We start from the raw sequence: 19736 nt of genomic DNA, 5'->3' as shown, positions 1-19736 counted from the left end.
AAGGCATTGGCTTGACATTGAATCTTGATGTATCATGTCACGTCATAACCGTGTAGAAATTATGAAGAAATGGTATGTTAGAACTGACATCAAGCAGTAACACAGCTAGTGCTTCCATTTGTGCGGTTGGATCATATTTTCTTTCATTTGAAGACAGTGTTTCGCAAGAAAGAGGATACAATACTTTTTTAAAGAAGACACACTCACCTGTCATGATCACTATGCAATAATTAAAGTGCACATTACACAGAATATAACATTTCATTTACTCTTGGTCATTATATATCTACCGTATTCCTCCGATTATAAGACCCTCCCCACTTTTAGAAGATTTTAAAAATGCTGTACATCCGTGTATAAGACCCCTCCCTACCCTATTAGTTCAAAAAGCCAACAAATCACAACTCAAAAATTGATGATAGTATGACTTCAACGATCACTAGTACGAAGTTGTTGCTGACTGGCCATCTAATGATTTAGAAGAGCCTTAACGTGCATATTTACAAACGATGGCTGATGTTGCTGATTACCCATTGACACTTTCAAGGTCGTTTGGCTTGGTTTGAGCCTATTGAAGAGGCTGTAATGGGAGATACTATTTGTTAGGTCAGGGTGTGTACGCATGGGCCATAGTGTTGTAAATTATCTAGTGGTTTAAAATTACCTTTAAGACCTAGAAAAATCATAAAGATGCAACATGATGTAACATTGAAATTTGTTTACTAGTAACTTGGAGCAAAACATAAATGTTGTCTTATACTTTTCTTTCTGTATCAGTCCGGCCATTTTTTCTATTTTTTCATGTACAGAGCCATGTGTCAGGCATATCTCAACCGATTTTATTCAACTTGTACAAGGACATTAACCTATGTCATACATATACACTTCAATTGTTTTGTGATACGATCCAATATGGCATTTTTTTTCATGTACAGAGCCATAACTCAGGCATGTTTCGACCGATTTTATTCAAATTTGGTACAAGGACATTGACCAACGTCCATAGCTATGCACATCAATGCGAGCCAATATTGCCGCCGTGCAGCCATTTTGTTACAATATTTTCATGTACAGAGCCATAACTCTCAACCGATTTGTACTCAAAGTTGGTACAAGGAGAATTGACCTATGTCATACATATGCACATTGATTGTTTGTGATAAGATCCAAGGGCCACCGTGTGGCCATTTTATTACGATTTTTTTCATGTCCTGAACCATAACTCAGACATTTATCAAGCGAATTATTCAAAAGTATTTTTATCACAGACCTAATGAAGAGGACTCTATCCTCACTGAGGACCTGTAACCAAAGTACCCATGACAAGTGGGGACTGTGTCATAAACGATGACTTGTTTCCATTATATTATCAACGACCTACAGAACTGTAAAAATTTATCAAAATTTCTAACGCGAAAGAGAGCGGGCCCCAGAACTTTTGTAACACAAATGTTGTATCTACTGAACAGTGTAGTACAATAAGGGCTCACTGTCACATTCGCTTAAAACTTTTGCAAATCCGGAGATTTTTTTGTGAGAAAAGGGTCTAAAATTGGCCCACAAGTGCTCCATTTTATTCTGTGACTGAGTATGACCTTTGTACAAATCATAATTTACGTTTTAGCTGTAAAGTTACGATGCTTAGGATCTTGTGAGTGTTAATATTACTATTCATGCCTACGGGCATGTAAACAAATGATTACTGTGTATTATATTACCATGCCCTGGCTGTCGCATTTTGATTGGTCTAGCTGAACCACATGACTGACCACAAATACACAGTAATGGGCTGTTTACATGCCCGTGAATATGAAAATAAGATTAACAACTCAAAGTAATCGTAACTTCACAGCTCAAACGTAATCATAATCAATCACAAAATAAATGGAGCACTTGTGGTGCCAAGTTGAGGTATTTTTTTCTGAAAACATTTGCGGATTTGCCAATTTTTACAGCGCGTGACATTGTGTCGCGTATTACTCAGTTCTGGAGCCCAGTTGTCGTTCGCTCCGGAAATTTTCGCAAATTATGACGGTTTTCTTCGGTTCGTTGATAATATAATGAAAATAACAGCTCCGCTTTGACCATTAGCATTTATTTATGGGCGCGGGCTCGATGAAAGCCAAATTAACTGCCTCGGCAAGCCTCGCCGGTTAATTTTGGCTTTCCTCTCGCCCTTGCCATAAATAAACGTTAATGGTCATCGCGTCGCCCGTTATGTCTATATTTGTGATCAGTAACATGTTTCAACTCGACCGATTGAAATGCGACAGAAATATATAAGTTGATATCAACTCTGCCATTATTAAATAATACCTACTCTTGTTACCTTTCGCCTAGTGACTAATATAGCTAGAAATCATAAACAAAAAAAAATAATGAGAATGATATTGACGTAGCAGCGTCTCGATACCCGGATACTCCACCATATATTACTGCGCACCATCTCCCTTCGGCGAATAGCTAGCGAGAGGACGTTGGAATGCTGAAACAGAGTAAACTCTGTAAAGTTCGTGAAGCACTCACGCTCGTACGCTCACTATCGCACATCGCACACAAACTTTCATTACTTCCATCTCATGTCAAGGTACTGGCATTCCAGGAGGGTTACTAGATTGAATCATTGTCGTTTTTTAATCCTGTAGGTCATTGTAAGCAAAACTTTTGTCCAATCTCCTAACAACACACTCGAAAACTACATGTTCCTGTGCATATTATTTTTGTCGATCCTTGACCGCCTTTTAAAAATCATAATTCTAAATGGCTGGTGAAAGTAAGAAGCATATGAGATTTATGAAAAGTGATGGTAAGCAACACCCAATAACAGATTAGTATTTGCAGCATACTTTCTTCATTTTAAATATTTTACGAGGAGTTTTAGAATTCTTGCATTATTGGTTCCTTGGTTGTTATATTTCATTTTCTCTCTTAAGACACCATCGATAATACTCTCTCTGTTAACGTAATTGCATAACTGAGTACATATCTGACATAAAATAGAAATTAAATTGATAAAAATGTGAGGTTATTGTAGATTAGGCAGAAAGATAATCGTATGCAATCACCTCTGTTAAAAGGACAGTTTGACCTGTATACTTTCTCGTATTCTTCAATATATTCTTCTTTACTGCTATATGTTTTGTAAATTCCATTCAGAAAATCAATGATGTAAGCTATGCCTGTAAGCATGGCACAGTCGCCCTAACTGAGCAAGTGTCAACAAGTAACATAAAAACAAACAGATAACGAAGGGACAAACGACATACTGAGAAAAGATAGTCAAAAGAGACAATAAGACGACCAACGAGTGTGAAAGCAAAGAAACAAACGAACAAATTGACTGCAAAACCTACAATGTGACAAATATTTGTAGTAGAGCAAGTGTAAGACTTCTAATCAAGGTATACATTTACCTACTCAAAATGGCACCCCTCTCTTTTATTTCTGTATTTGGAAAGCAGGACAATGCTATAGAAGAGTGATTACATGTTTTGTTGCTAAAGATGAGCTGCTTTGTCATTTTCGCGGTATTGAATGTTTCTGTAAGCTACCGGTGATTCAAAGTGAGTAAGATAATTTGGGGTTTCACTATACCGCAAGTGTTGCCTTTGTCGTGATGGCATAGAATCTCCTTTCTATTAGATCAAGCTTACTTTTGAAGGTGAATGCATGTGTCAGACTTGTTAATGATATATAGGATATAATATTTACTTCCCAGATAAGTGCTTGACCCCATGTTGTGGTTGCTAGTCAGATTAGAGGAACGGACCCGAAGCTGCGAAATCACTTTTACTATCTATGTTCAAGTCAGCATCGGATTTTGTGGGCAATGTCATTGCCCATGTCAATCACCAAATTGAAACTGTTGTCGACTGGTTTATCATAGAGCATTGAATATTAGAAACATGGTTTTAAATGAATTGGGGAGAAATAGCGCTTTGCGAGAAAAGAATCACACTGGTCTTTGAGGGTACTAATACCTGCTACCCCACATTAAATGAACTAGGAAGGGTTACAGTTTTATATATTTTGCAAATAAAAATACTTGTGATATAATATCAGGAAAACATTGCCTTTTTTCATGAGTGATATATACTGATTTAGAATGCACGCATTTATCTTTTCCAATTTCATTCGGCGGAGGATAATTTTGTTGACTCTCATCTAACGAATCAAGTTGTGTCAGAATACGCCAATTCAAGCCTGCGAGTCAGTTTGCCCAGAAATGCGTTCCTTTGCGACAACTTCATAAGGGATACATCTGGTGACAAGATTTTTAAATATCGGGCCCAGGCTTGGCTTCCCTTTTCCTTTGATCGGTGATAAAGTAAACTGCTGAAACAAACAGGTGAATATCAGAAACATACTATTCCTTGCCAAAACCTCTCCTATGCACATACGGCGTCCAGCGGAAAAAGGGAGGTAACTCTCTTGTCTTTTCTGAACATTGCCTTCGTCGTCTAAGAATCGCTCTGTAGGGAGAAAAATAAAAATGTATGTACCTTTCTTTATGTCAGTTGTTTCTCATGATTGTGTGTGTCAAGGTATTGTTTGCCCTAAACAAATGAACCAAAGGGTAACATATAATTGTTATGCCACCGAATGTTATTGGAAAGTGATCAAGTGTATAAGTGAATGTTGTGTTAGCCATATAAGCATTTTATGCAAATGACCATGACCTTCGCTACGGAATTCTTTGACCTTTAACTTACGTTACCAGTAGTTTTGTGTCATATCAAGTCAACTTGATATAACAGTTTATATTTCTAAAAGGTAGAAACGTTCATTTAAGTGCTATATTAGTTATGTTGCTGTTTTTATTTGATAGGCAGAAAGACACAATTATTATAAATCAATATTTGCTACGCAATGACCTTGTCAAAAACACTGCTATTTAGAATTTTTGATTCAACACACCTGGACAAAATTTCTCAGGCTCCTTCCAGTACTCCTCATCCATGTGTAGATTCCATAAGTTTGTCCATATTTGGGTCCCTTTCGGTATGTTATAGCCACCTATCGGATTGGATATAGAAATATTCAGGTATCTAGGAAATCAAATAGTCCTTGGAAACTATGCAGACAAATTGTTCAAATAATTTGTATCCCCTCTCATTAAATAGTAAATGCCTGAAATGATGGTAATACTTGTGATAAATGAAAATGGCTGCACTTTTCAAAGTTTAAGAAACCACTCCTACTGTTAAATTGAAAGCATGAGCTCATTAGTGTGTACAACCCTCAACAGGTGAAACGTTAGGAGAAACCATTATGTTTACTCTTCCATATTAGTATGCATTAGATGTACTTGCTTCGAATGTTTACAAGAAGGTGAAAAGAAGACCCACCAATAGAAGTGTTCTCCGTAGTTTCATGTGGTAGGCTAAGCGCTGAAATAATCCTGATTCTCATTACTTCGAGGATGACAGCTTCGCAGTACGGTAATTTAGCCTTGTCGGACAACAATAGTAAACAATCTTTTCCGATGACATCATCTATTTCTTTGTGTACTTTTGCCTGAACATCGGGATGGCTCACAGAGTACGCCAAACACCAAATCATGGTTTGAGTTGTCGTATCGATCCCGCCTGATTTGAGAGTATAATATTAAAATGTCTGAGTACAGACAACTACAGACAACAATCTACAACAGTTGCAAAGGTGTTTGTTTGTCAGTAGACTACACAACAGTTCAAGTTCAAATTATTTCTTTGCTAATCATGACCAGGAACTGTAAAATAACAATGTCTTTCCCATTCCATTACTACTGGTAAATACGGTAAGATTTCGATCAGACTCAAATTCACAACATACGGCAGCCATTCACTCAGCGGAACAGCCACAGACAGAACCGCTCGGAAAAATCCCATTCTTAAAACAGAGTGGTTCGGAAAAATCCCATTCTTAAAACAGAGTGGTTCAATAACCGAGCCAAGTTATTACAACTTTTCAGACTGTGACATCTCCACACGCTAAAAAGTTAGCACTTACGCTCGTACACTCACATCACACATTGCACACAAACTTAATCAAAGCAATGAATACCATGTACGAATTCATACGAAATATTCATACAAAATGTGCATCGATGCAGCATGCTCGAAATGTTTATTAAATTTTAAATATCACAGTTAAATTAATTTGTTACAAGACCACTTTCTAATATCATCTGAGCCAAGGTAGTATCAGTAGCGTTAAGCTATTTTTTTATTTTAAAACACTGAGCGGCACGAAGCCTTTTGGCAGGTATAAGATCTATGTCTGCTTGATTACTGACAAATGGTTGTGTGGGCAAGCCATTTTTCACAAAGGGCGACATTTCGAATCAAGCAGACAATTCCTTACAAAGATACTTCAAATTAAAATTCAAACCCAGCAAGCACCAATGCAGATATCAAAGGAGGCATCATGGGCCAGTGGCTAGAGCAGTGGACTCACGATCAAAGGATGGTGAGTTGGAGCCCCGGCATGGCCATGGTGTTGCGTCCTTGAGCAAAACACTTTATTCCTCATTGCTTCTCCCCAGCCAAGAGTGATGGGTACCTGGTAGGTTGTAATGTGTGCGTTTAGCTCTGCTGCGTTTATTGGCTGCACATGTGAGCTGTTGTTTGCTCCCCAGAGAGTTGAGTGGTATCATATTAGGACCAGTGACCAGGGGTAATAATAATTGTAAAGCGCCTTGATCACATGAACTTTGTAGATATGAGCGCTATATAAGAACCCATTATTATTATTATTATTATTATTATTATTATTAAAACTCAAAGGTCCACACTATGTTGCACCTTAACTATCTTCATAACAAGTGATTAAGTACTAACTCGAAGTGTTTTGAAACGAGAAGGGAAGTCAACTCCATGAGTTTGAATCTTTAACCAAAGAAAAGTGTGAAAGGTCTGTTTTATTAAGATATGGATGATTCAACTAATCTAACGATCGTACATCGTAAGGAAATAATTTTGAACAAAAACAACACTACGTACCCTAAAACACTATTAAAAATATTAAAAACATAAAACAATACTACCATTCGGAAAACAAAAACTATGATCCTCCCAAAAATCAAATGTGAAACCACATCCAGTTTCACTGTGAAAAAAGAAATTTGAATTGAGTCGACAGTGATGGCGCTACATAAGAGTGAGAATCATCTACGCAAAAAAGCACGGAAAAAAGAATAGGCTCGCCGAAAAAACAACAACAAACAATACGGAATATCCTATAGACAAAAACATCATGCAAAATATTTTAATTGAAGACGTCATTGTTCACGTACCTACTGTTCTTTCACAGTGAATCCCTTACTGCATGATCCCATGTAATGCGATCATCTTACTCTGGTGTTGGAAAAGACACTTGGAGTATTTTAGCGTTAACTTTCGTTCTTAGTTTTCATTGAAGTCTAAGTTAACGAGAAGTGCCATTCTTCGACTTAAAAGTAAGCACGCACCCATGGTGATGCGCTGGCGGTCGATGGTCGTTTCACTTTAAAGGGCCACCTCTCCCAACCTGCACAATGATGCTAATAGGCATAGGCTCTGCCCAACACAACCATGCCCAGCCGGCGCGCCTCACGCATAGTTCGACGTTGGTCAAATGCAAGAGTTCCACTCAACCATCTTGCAATCGCCGTTTTCTTAGATACATGGTTAATGTTGCTATGGAGTAAACACACATCCCACAAATGCATGGGGAATTTCCTCAAATATCCTCTAAAACACTATATCATGATAAAACAAGCTAGGGGACTTATCTATGTATTGCATATTGTGTCAGTTCGGAGAGATGGGCGCGAAGGGCGAAATTTGACTCCTTTTTCATGTCTGGTGATCAGGGGGCCTCTTCGCACCCGAGCCAGGCATCGGTATTTGCATATTGACCAACAGGTACAATTGACGTCATTTGTACCACGCTATTGTCACGAATGTGTATTTAGCGGTCCTTGCATAATTAGACCATAAACAGTGCTCGCAGACGCCCAGAAAACACTGGCAAGGAAGCCACACCGGCGGTCCAGCTGCAGGGACTTGTCAAGTTGTTTCCTGCGAGGACAGTGTTGACCAGAATTCAGAAAGTGATTTCGAGAGGAATTAGCTTGAAGGCGCATAGGCAACCCAAGGCATCCGGGATGAGTCGTTCCAAACCAGAGTCAGATTCTGACTCTGAAGAACAAAGCCCGAATGGACAAACCAATAGAATGTTCGGGACAGATTGGAAAGTACGATGAGGCTACGTTTCATTTCTTTGTATGAAATAAAACAGTACTAGTCTCAGTTTGAACTTTTCAAGATTGAATTTATTTTATAAAAAATAGAGTAATCCCGCGCCTGACTGTTACGATTCAATGCATTGCATGTTGTAGCTGCAGTACCGTACACTCAGTGTGACGGTTTTCGGACGACCTTAGTTTTTGGAAATTCAATCACATGCTGTTCGTCGGACTCACTTCGCTCCGTAATGATTGCGTTTTACAAGTTGTGTGACCTCATATTAAATGAAGTGATACTGCTGTCCCGTTTTGGATAGTTTTTCTTGTAGAAGCTATTTCGGGCTATACAAATTTGGCGAAGTTAGCCAGATCATACGATAAAAGGTGCCGAAAGCAACACACAGAGACAGCCCATATGTAGGTAAGCGCCAAACACGTCGAAATATGGTTGGATATCGACCTTTGACATAACTATCATTTCCTTGGGGCAAGAGACAAATCCTTGGGGCAAGAGACAAATGGTGCAATCGACCCATGTTCCCGTGTATTTTCAGAGCAAACTAATCCTGCAAAAAGTGATATGTTATGCCTATTATGTACATCTTTTGATGAAAACAAACAAAGAAAACTTGTCGCCGCATTGTCGGGTCGCCATTTTGAATCGCCGTCTTCAACGTTCACGATTCTGTAGATACGGGAAGCTTCCTGCCGCACAAATGTTTCCCGGTAAATGAGAATGTGACATCAACTGTCGTCCTTCTTGTTATGTTTATTTCCCATATTTGGCACGAAAGCATAGTACACCTAATCATATAGCCTGACAAGTCATTTTAACTTCAGTCATTTTAATTTACTCGATCGGCGAGGCCCTCGGCCATACGCAACATGTGACCGTTAGTGATCTCCTGAAAAGACAATGCCATGCCATGTCACTATAGCAAACTAAACACTAAGCTTACAATGTTCTCTCGTGCGTTGCGCGCTGGGTGTACGTTCTGAGCAAAGGAAGCCCTTGCCTCACACCCTTACGGACATGAGATTGCGAAGGTGTGAAAGACTTTTTGCCCGTATTAAGATAAGTCGTCGGCTCAACTTCGAAAAGCCGAAAAAAGTCGGACGAGTTGGTTTAGGGGTACACGCTCACCCGTAACTTTTACTTGCCTTTTAACTGGACAAAGGGGGCGATATGCAATGCAAGGCAGTGACGTAAGCTAACTGCAAGACCCGAAGAGTGAATTTAAGTGTGGTGTATGGGCATGTCATAGGCCCCTTAACATATAGGCCTAATAACAAAAAAATCATTAAATATGCAAAGCAGTAGTTAATTGACATGATACTGCTACCTTTCTTTGTAAGCGATCACAATACTGAAATATCAAAATCTGTACCAAGTCTCATCAAATTTGCAGGATGCCTAGACATATCACAGTATCACAGTACTTATAAATGTTCACCATATATGCAAATTAGCAATTGATTGACTCAATACTAATATTTGTCACTCTGTGGTTTTAGAACTCTGTGTGACCAATATCTGTACAAAGTTTAATCAAATTCAACGCGGTCGCTCAAGAAACATAGCTCTTTCAAAATGTCATTGTCAATGACATAGTCCCCAGTTGGTTAATGAATCTTTAAACAAAATGGCTGTTGAATCGTATCTCAAAACAAATTGACATGCATACATGAATGAAAACTCTCCTTGAATCTCTTAGAATTTTGCTTGAACGGACGGACGCACTCAAGCACAAATGCACGCACGCACAGACATGACCAAACCTATAAGTCCCCTTGAAAGTTGTCCGAGGAAACTAAAAAATACTAGTATCAAGTTTTGAAAATCTAAGCACAGGGGAGAACTCCATACAGTTTTCAAGATGTCACTGATGCGTGAGGGCTTTCATCATTAAAACGCATCAGACAAATTAAACACTAAGTATTATTTAACCATGAACAAGCAGCTGTGATTTCTCTGTTCTTCACTGCACAGATATGGTAGCCCTTGCGTGGAGATAAATGGGGGTCGACAAAAGACATCAAATCAGGTCCAATAATCGTTATCATTCAAAGGTAACTAAGAAATTTACCAGGTCCAAGGAACATATTGAAAATGACAAAGACAGTTGGGTCATCTTGAACCACAAAATAGTGGTGGTACCAGGTGTCCGGAATGGGTAAGCGTACCCTGCTAGCTAGCCGCAGCCGTCAAGATTGACCCAAAGCGACAAATCCATTGTTATTTGGTGAATTCACCAAATTACTTTTGTGAGTCCAATACGGATAGTTTTCAATCGGATTCGAACCCACAACATAGTCGCTGAGAGAAAATTTTTATGCTGTCACTCATCATTTGAGTAACAGACAGGTCATATTTTGATACAACATCTCCGTATCTACCGTAAACTTCTTAAATGATTTTACTAATCTACTTTCTGAGAATCCTTGCCTCACTAACTTTTGAGCTAATAGGCTGTGTCTAACTCGAAAGTCTTCATATGAATTGCATGCTCTACTGTATCTAAGGAGTTGTGAAATAACACGCCATAAGCTGGAGATGACGGTATATTGCTCGACAAAAAGGGAAAGTTTATGATTTCAAAATTGAAATCGTCTCTTTTGTCATACAGCTTGGTATATATGTATTTTGTCTAATTTCAAACAATACGTCTAGGTATGAAGCCCAGTCCACACTTTTAGTTGTTTCTTTTATTTCTAACATCTTGGTAGATGTGGTGTAGATAATTGTTTATACCACGATTGTTTAAACTGATGAGATCATCGATATATCTGTGGGTGTTGTTAAATCGCTTGGCAATCCTTTTACACCCAGATTTCTGAAGTGATTGTATGAACTCTGCTTCATACGAATACAAAATAAGTCTGCAAGAAGTGGGGCGCAGTTTGTGCCCATGGGAATGCCTATGGTTTGCCTGAATGTCATGCCAGCAAACTTGATAAATATGTTGTCAAGTAGGAAATATAGCATTTGAATCACCTCAACATCACTGTATTTGAGTTTGGCATTGCTGTTGTTGGTGAAATAGCCCAAGTTGCGCTTGATGGCAATGTATTCATACCTACGACTACCGTTCCTGTAAAAGAAGGCTTTCTTCACGAGAGATGATAGCCTGTCTTTAAGTTTGTTATGTGGGATGTTTGTTATGTGCTTAGGCAACGATCTGTGCTGGTCCAGAGGGACCATGGTGGCATTATATTGCATGTTTACAATGGCGTCGCTCATATGTCAGACATGGAAACTGACGGACATTCTTAAAAACTCGGCCAACTTATATAAAACCATACATTTTATCATGATTGCTGAGGTGATAACGACTATTGCGTCCAATGGAAATGTAGTGACCCTAAAGGTGACACGTTGGAACTGCCTTAAAATATACTGGACAAAGGAATGATTACTGATAATGAATTAGCACTTGCATGATTTTGCATAGAATTTTTACATTGATATTTTGTTTTAGTTGTTTGGTGTTCATTGATTTTTGATTTGCACATCGAGCAATGACGCCTTTCAATCTCAGTTTGGAGGTATATGGTACAGGCCTAGGATCGCTTAGAATTTTAGCCTCTGAATTTCCTCCGAACGACTAACAATGACTGTGACCAACAGTAACTCTACAAGTGACGCATCATGAGAATGATCTCCCATCGTTTACTTTCCAGACGTTAGAAGTAACCGTCATCCTCATTTAGTGAAAGTATTGTTTTAATTGCTGCTTAAGTCATTAGCATTGAACGGAACCCAATGCTCAATGGTTCACATTGTAATTTTTTGTCATGTGTCTTTTCCCGACTGGTAGTATTGCTTTTTCAAACATTTTCGTATTGGTTTTTGTGTACGTAACATCGCTTTTTAAAATATATTTACGTTTTTGTAACACTCATTGCACTTTTTACGGGAACAATTATACGTGTATGTAGGTCAGTAATACGTTGTACCACTTTTCCAAATCATTTGTAGCAAACTGTTTGTTATCTTATTACACTTTGAAGAAAATTTTCCATTGAAGTATAAAATGTCATTTTTGTCTTGTTTTTGGAATTATCCTTTTCTTATTTATTTCCTTCCATGATGCACTCACATTTTTATTTCAGTCTAGAAAGTTTATTTTGAAACTGTGACGATTAATATTTAGTTCCAGAGACCAGCTCTAGAACTGTTAGTTTTTGCTCACTTTCCTTCTTTCTTTCTTTATTTCTTTCTTTCTCTATTTCCGGTATTACTACCATAGAACATGCTATACACAAATTTTACCGTAATTACCCAGAATGCATTGCGACACGCTTATGACGTCATCGCTCAGCTCGGACGGGTTTTACGGGCATTTCTTGTTTGTTTATTTATTTATTTTTTTTTGGCATTGCTCAACTATCATATTGCGTTCAGTTATTAATAATTCTAGCTTTATTTCGCTTTGTTTTTTGTTGCTTTTTGATTTTATTTTTCTCTAAATACTCGCCGTACGTGGCGCTATACTGTTTCGCCCGAATGCTCATGAAACAACATGGCCGCGTATCGATCGCCTCGCTCGCACAGAGACAGAAAAGTAGCCTTTCCCTAAGTTTACAAGCGCGGCTGGGCACATCGTGTACCTAGGCGAGGTGGGTGTGCTCGAAAACGATGATCAATGCAAAATTTGGACTCAAAATCGGCTGTTTTGGCGGAGAAACTGCCCGCCGTATTTCGAGGAGCCACCAGCGGTTTTTCCTATATCAGTCTGCGGGGCTGTGGTGGGAGGCCGTTTAACGTCGGTAACACACAGCCCTGCCATGCAGAGCTAGGCATTCATAGTGAACGTACTGTCTGTCATGCAACGGCATGCGTTGGCTGCACGTAAAAGCAACTCAACTTTCCAAGATCAAATGGTCAGTATCTTGTGAAAACAGCGACATAGCAATGAAAATTGTTTTAGTCTGTGCTTTTAATCAAATGAAAATGCATGTGGCTCAATTTCAACGGCCTAGGTCCGATGTTTCCTCTCGTCTGATCATCGTCGTAAATGACACCCCTCTTTACGGCAACAACTCAGCGCTACCCGTCAAGCGATTGATTTTTGCGTAGGTCAGCGGAGCGAAAATTATTGCTCTGGCTCGCGAGAATGTCGTCTGATAAACATTTCCGTGCGTCGTCGCCCCGTATGTATCTGTTGCGTTTTTACGGTACATGTAGCATTTGTAATCTGTGTACTGTAATTCCCCGGACTGCCTTGCTTTTAGTTGCATTATGGTGTTTACTGCTATCAGCCCTGAATATTAGAATCCAAAGCACTCTTTCATTCTGCACCTATCTTTGTCACACATTCTCTTGTTTCTTCCGCTGCTCTGGTCTCTGGAACTTCGCTTTTGCTTGCAAATGCTCTCTAGTTTTGAAACATTTGGCACGCCATTGTCGCAATCACAAGTCGAGTACTATTGATGGTGTGTATCATTTTTCTAATATATTATCTGCGTTACTAGCATAAGACAAAGACCATACGATAAAAAGCAAAATGCAATATGTTTAATGGGTTAGCTGTATAAAATTAGAGAGATTAAAATTATACTACAGAAACGAGTACAGTGACCGGAAACAATGTATACGGATCGCATATAATTATGAATTCTATATGACGTTACTGTTAGCAAGCTAGATGGGACATGAGTTGTGTATTATTTTGGAGTATGTAAAACAATCACTATACTCTACAAGAGTTTCGTTTATCATCAAACAATAATAGGAATGAATTACCTCCAAAAATATCAGCTATTATTTGTCGTACATGAACGTCTGTCAACTCATCGGCCTGGTCTTTACATTTTAGTTCTGCTTGGAACTTCAAGGCGTCATGCACAGCATCAGAGACGCTACCTGTCAAAGATGAAAGTTGAAAATACCGCATATCACTGACAACGAACATTATCATTCTAAGTTCAGATAGTATTTGTTGGGGTAATAGATTGACAAAATGAGCAATTCTGAAAAAAAAGGGGTTCATCATGAGATAATCACGAGGAGGAGGAGCATAATGACAGTGATAATGTTGATGATGATTGTTTTTGTATTTGTTGCTAAATTTAATAAAATATTTTTATTAATGCAGTGTTATTAAGTTAGATATTATTTGTATATGATAAAACGAAGACTTCAGTGTGAATCATTACGAATATAAAATTGTGTCGAGAGGAAGCTTAGAAACAGAGGAACCTATTGACTACATTGACGAGACTTCAGAATCTCCATGATATTTAAACATAGCTACCCCCTTTGTGCAAACGAGAGCATATTAGTGCAAACTCCAGCTTATTCTACTTATCTAATACTTGTCAAATATGATTCTTGACTATGCGATCATTTCGATATTTCTACCGTTAGGTTATTTATTACATACCTTCTTGTATATTTATCCTATGATCGTCGATCTTTGATTGGATAAATCTTAACCAAGTATTGGTAACTTTCTTGATCTGACGAATGGCATTGGTTGGTATATACTTAAATATTGGCTCAAAGTCAGCCAGCGTGCCATTTCCGAAGGCATCATCCACATCTTTAGTGATCTGCATGATGTGTTTTGAATTCAGTGTCATCAAGGTCATAGCTGAAACAAGACGTGATAAATGTCTAGAAGACGAAGACATGGGGCATGCCAATGTTCTCCAATGATAAATGTCAAAAGAATGTCATGGCACTTCAAGGAGATGAGTACCTATCAATTTCAAGTAATAATGGTACTACAATACTAATCAAGATGATGTCTATCAAACCGTTAGAGAATATTCTTGAGTAACTTTAAAATTAACTTTTGAATAAGATATCCTAGCGCTAAAATTGGTTTCACTTCTCCAATAGCACCTAACAGTCTGAGATTTTCTGTTTTTGCAATACGCACATGAATAGCAGACAACTGTATCTTCATGAAACATCAATTGAATGAAGGGTCTAAAGAAAGACTTGCAAACATGTGTATTTGATTCAACGTCATCAGCAGAGCAAATCAGAATACGTCTTAAGCATGATACATACCAAATCGGTCATTTTTCTGTCGATTTTCAAATTCTCTGAGAATACGCCTTAAATAAGGCCTATCATTGAGATGTGTCGCTAGTTCAAGATAAGTAATGGTTTCCGTGTAATTCATGATTTTTAAAAATAAAAAATGCACGGGGCTATGCCATGTTGCATTTGCATCGCTATTTGCATAATCCATCTTGAGTTACACAACGTTGCATAATTTACATAGTACGTAACGTTGTTGGGCTTCTCCAAAAACCAGGATTACTCCCGCCACAACAATAAACTGCAACAATAATGTTTGTTGAAGCACAGTCCCAACAATAAACCGTAACAATAATGTTTGTTGAAGCACAGTACCTCCGATGTCAAGTCCAATAAGTCAGTTTTCGACGTACAAAACTGTTTCTGCTCAAAACGCATTGCGGCCAAAAACTGCGTGTTTTAACAGTATGTTTCACGTCTGTCCATTCCCGATAGAAGTACTGTAAGACAACCAAAACTGTTCTCCATCAAAATTAATATTACGACCGAAAACCCCCAAAATACGCCCACTTCTGGTATCATTTTACATGTGAGTCGACACGCAACAAAGTTCCACACTCAAATTTCTTCGATTCCGCTCCGAATGAAATTAAGGTCAAAATAACCCAAAACCACAACTTGTTCTGATATATAATGTCGGTCAATACAATGTCTGACATTCAAAAACTGTTCCCAGAATCCCAACATATGATGCTGAATATCAAATTATTATGTCCGTTTCTGATTATATTTTGTATACCTGATAAAGTCCGACACCAAAATTGTTCCTGCTCCAAACTAATTGGAACGAAAAAAAAAAAACAAAAAAACGAAACATCTTTTTTTCTTATGCATTGACTGTGTTTTGCACATCGGTCAAACTCGGTAAAGTTCGCGTGGTAAGCTTATTATGCACCGTCCTCAGTCCCTCTGAACATAATCACAGTGAATAAAGATTACGTCCAAGTACCTCAAAAAGGGTTTCAGTGCCGTTTTATTTTGGAAATGGTTGCGAAGTCATACACGAACTTGTATTTCCCTACGAACTTGTATTCCCCCGAAATTGGCGCGAAAAAATACGCCGACCTAGACCTCTCCTCGAACCGATCGGGAAACGTTGCCGGGTAACAAGCGTCGACTTTTGTACATAACGTTCGAATGACCTTGCTTTGGTTTGGAATCTCGACCGATTGACCGGAGCTAAGAGCAATTCAAAAACAAGACCACGGACCCTTTTGAGCAGACATTCGCGGCACATGGACGGAGCATGGAGCAAAGATCAAATGATGGGTCAAAGGCCATGTCGAATGTAAAGTATGCAATAATTTACAGTGCAAATTCGTGTCCATATGATCTTTTTATATATTTCAAATTTTTGTTTGACACAATTTTAAACTTTGGCAAGACTTTTGTAGGAACATAAACCAAAACAAAATACAAAATATTACGTTAACTCAAAAATTACATCATCGCCAAGCTTGCCATTTCGAGTCGACAACTGGTTTATCGCTTAGATGAACTCAACACGCTAGGAAGTGGTGCTGGCCTATCCACTGCTCTCCGCACATCAACGCAAAGCGGGCAGCTGCCACGAACGAAGGATGTCATTCCTGGTTTCAACATGTCAAGGAAGACGATATTTTAATGTTGAACCGAAGTACACGACCTGTATTTCATTTTTTGTAAAGAAATTGACGTTGTGGGTTTTTAAGAATAACGCATTCGGTTAATATCCCCATGGTCACGGACCAGAACACGTTTCCTTGTCAGAACAAGTGGCCGTTGTAACTCTCCGAGACCCGCGATCAAATTGTTGTTTGACCAAATGTGAAATGTCGGCGAATACATTGTCCGAGCCAAAAAAAGTCAGAAAAATAAATTTACGCGAGACAACACAACAAAATGGTTTTCATCATGCCGCTCCTGACAAGGCCACGGTCAGTGATCGTTGTCTGGCTCAGAACACACTTACAAAGCCAGAAAATCGGAAAGTAATCACTAACTCGTTTTGTAACGGCACCGTTAAGTTCAAACTGGTTGCTACAAAGTGGTTTAGAGATGTGATCCTTTAAAAATTGGGTCACAAGCTTTCCTTTGATGCGAAAGTGCGAAGAGATTTACATGCATGAATAAATGACACCTCTAGTGAGACAAATTTTTGGCCATCCTACAGCCTAGAGATTACATAGCTAAAAAGCTAGGTCGTGTGGCTGGGACAGTTATCGCTACATAATTTCTATATACATGTTAATGGGATTTATAATGAGCTGTTTGTTGAAGGCACGAATAAGTTGCTGCACTACTCGTCAAAATGCGAAAATATCAGTCGGTACCCTCCATAGTTCGTATGGAAACCCTAATTATACATGTAAGCTTATATCTTGAAACTACCCATACTTATGGTTGTGGTGGCAGGTTGAACTCGCCGTTTTGCAGGGCTTTACGTCTTTTTCGTTATTATGAGATTGCTTCTCACAACTTGTGAACCATAAACAATTAGTTCGATAGTATTAAGCGTATTTGGAATTTAGGACACGCCCGACATCAGTGATGACTGCTGACGTCATTGTTCTCGCCTGCTTAAGCCATTCGCTGTAGCGACGTGCCGAAACGAAGGCTCCTAAAATCGGTAGTTTTTCGTAATTTATTTTATTTTCCTCCGACGTTTTCTTTGACCAACTGTCATTCCCGATCGACATTATCTCCAAGTAACAAACTATGTCCGCGTTTAGGTTAATGCACGTTTAATTATCAATACCGTGGCGTCGAAGCAACAAAGCAGGTTTTTTTAGTTTTTCTCGAATTCAATGTCTGAATGACGTAGCCTTCTTTAGAACCTCGTCAATTCGCACTCTCAAACACTAGATGCTTGAAATTCACACTGTCCATTGGAAATATGATGAACTCAAAAAAGGTGTCTGGTATTTCCTTCATATGCTTTTGTTTCTTTGTTATGCGCTCTTGAAGGTGTTAGACGAAGGTATTTTTCAAGGAATTATAATTGTCAAACCATATAATTTGAATGGAGAAGCCGAGAAAAAATATCGCAGACACGGATTTGAAGGATATTTTCAAGGCTTGTCAATGAACCAATTTTAACCGGAAATCTAGCAGCGTGCTCGCTAAAGGTAGAAACCGTTTTTTGAACGTTCAGCAAAACGCTTGTCACGTGACTCTTATGCAAAAAATGACCGTGAACTGTGCTCGGTCAGATTTCTCTATATCAAGGCTTTCAGACAATATATACTTTATTGGGTTTTGGGACTTCCTCAATTGAGAAAAAAATCGGAAAGTGTCTAAACAGTAACTTTCATCCATAAAGCAACTCCATGCTCTTAATTATATGTACATTAGCACAGCAAAATAAGAAGCTCTCAACGGTGAATATAGTTAATATCATTCGATGTCACGCTATGCTGTTTTAGCCAGAATAATGCATTTATCTCATGATCAGAATTATTACCGACTGCTGAGTTGAGAAACACAGATTTCAAAAAAGTCATTGGCTTCAAAACTCCCCTGACAGAACTTGAGCTCTCGCGAACTCGTGACCTATTTTCAACGAAATGAAAAAAAAATAAGGTTTAGAATTTTTTTGTAATTTCGAAGGAAGGAACATTTGTTAATCAGCAGTGAGCAGTGATATAAACAAGGCAAAGCTGACTTTCAACTACTGAAACAGCTTCGCATATATGTCTGCATGCTGAGGGAAAATACCACCGGAGTCAAACAAAAACCTGCTTTAATGCACAGAATTGTATGCCGAGACATACTCAAACTGACATGTTCTTACCAATAATGCACATACTAAATTATTATACTGGCATTCCTCCTTTTTATGCCAATAATGTTTGGTACTGCAAAGTGTGCACAAGGACGTAAACGCCACGTATAGCGTTGGAAAATACTGCCCGTTCGCAAACTTCGCGGTATTTGCGCCATACCGTATCATAAACATCTTATAATCGTGACTCCGGTATCCAAGTGGTCGAGTTGTGACAATTACCATTACCTTGACAAATTTTCTTGCAATTTCCAACGCCCTATAGGGAGCGATCTAACGTGCGCTGAAAGTCTGTGCAATATTTGTTTAGAGCTTCTAACATATTCTGGCCTTAACCCTGTTGGTCGTCGATATTATCGCGAAAACATATTTGGAACTAATTTGGGATGATTGGATTTTCATATTTTTTAAATTTCTCAATTGTTAGGTGCCAGATAGTTGAATATTGAATATTACAATTACTCATAAAACCAAGTGTTAATGTAAAAAGAAAAGCAGATGAGATAACATTTGTAGATTAAATCGGCATTACTTCACTATCCAATTATCCCAAATTAGTTCCAATCGTGTTTATATATGTTGATTGTTGATATGTTCGAAGGTTTTAGGTCACCGAAATGTCCAACAAAAGATAACGGTAACAAACGTTGTCCTAAAGCCTGTGCAAGCTTTCATCAAAAGAGTTTGCAAATTTAGCCGGCATTCCTTTT

At 38.5% G+C, this 19736-nt stretch overlaps 1 protein-coding gene across 1 annotated transcript; it reads right to left on the bottom strand.

Moving 5' to 3' along the window:
- Nucleotides 1–3434: 3434 nt before the first annotated feature.
- LOC139133633 (cytochrome P450 2U1-like) lies at nucleotides 3435–14770 on the bottom strand. The gene is made up of 5 exons (XM_070700382.1): nucleotides 14596–14770; nucleotides 13956–14075; nucleotides 5349–5588; nucleotides 4918–5016; nucleotides 3435–4472 (listed from the first exon to the last, which is right to left on the bottom strand). The coding sequence occupies exons 1-5, from the start codon at nucleotides 14768–14770 to the stop codon at nucleotides 4198–4200; spliced, it is 909 nt and encodes a 302-aa protein (XP_070556483.1). The 3' UTR covers nucleotides 3435–4197.
- Between the last annotated feature and the right edge of the window lie 4966 nt (nucleotides 14771–19736).

This window comes from Ptychodera flava, chromosome 5 (genome assembly GCF_041260155.1).
Source record: "Ptychodera flava strain L36383 chromosome 5, AS_Pfla_20210202, whole genome shotgun sequence".
NCBI classification, from domain to species: Eukaryota; Metazoa; Hemichordata; class Enteropneusta; family Ptychoderidae; genus Ptychodera; species Ptychodera flava.
The sequence above is the reverse complement of the archived record's forward strand: the minus strand, read 5'-3'. Positions and strand labels throughout refer to the sequence as shown.

Excerpts from the sequence above, each read along its gene's own strand:
- LOC139133633 (XM_070700382.1), bottom strand. The coding sequence starts at position 14,770 with ATGCAGATCACTAAAGATGTGGATGATGCCTTCGGAAATGGCACGCTG. Across the intron at positions 14,076-14,595 it reads TAGGATAAATATACAAGAAG|GTAGCGTCTCTGATGCTGTG; the intron begins GTATGTAATAAA and ends CATCTTTGACAG. Across the intron at positions 5,589-13,955 it reads AATAGCTGATATTTTTGGAG|GCGGGATCGATACGACAACT; the intron begins GTAATTCATTCC and ends CTCTCAAATCAG.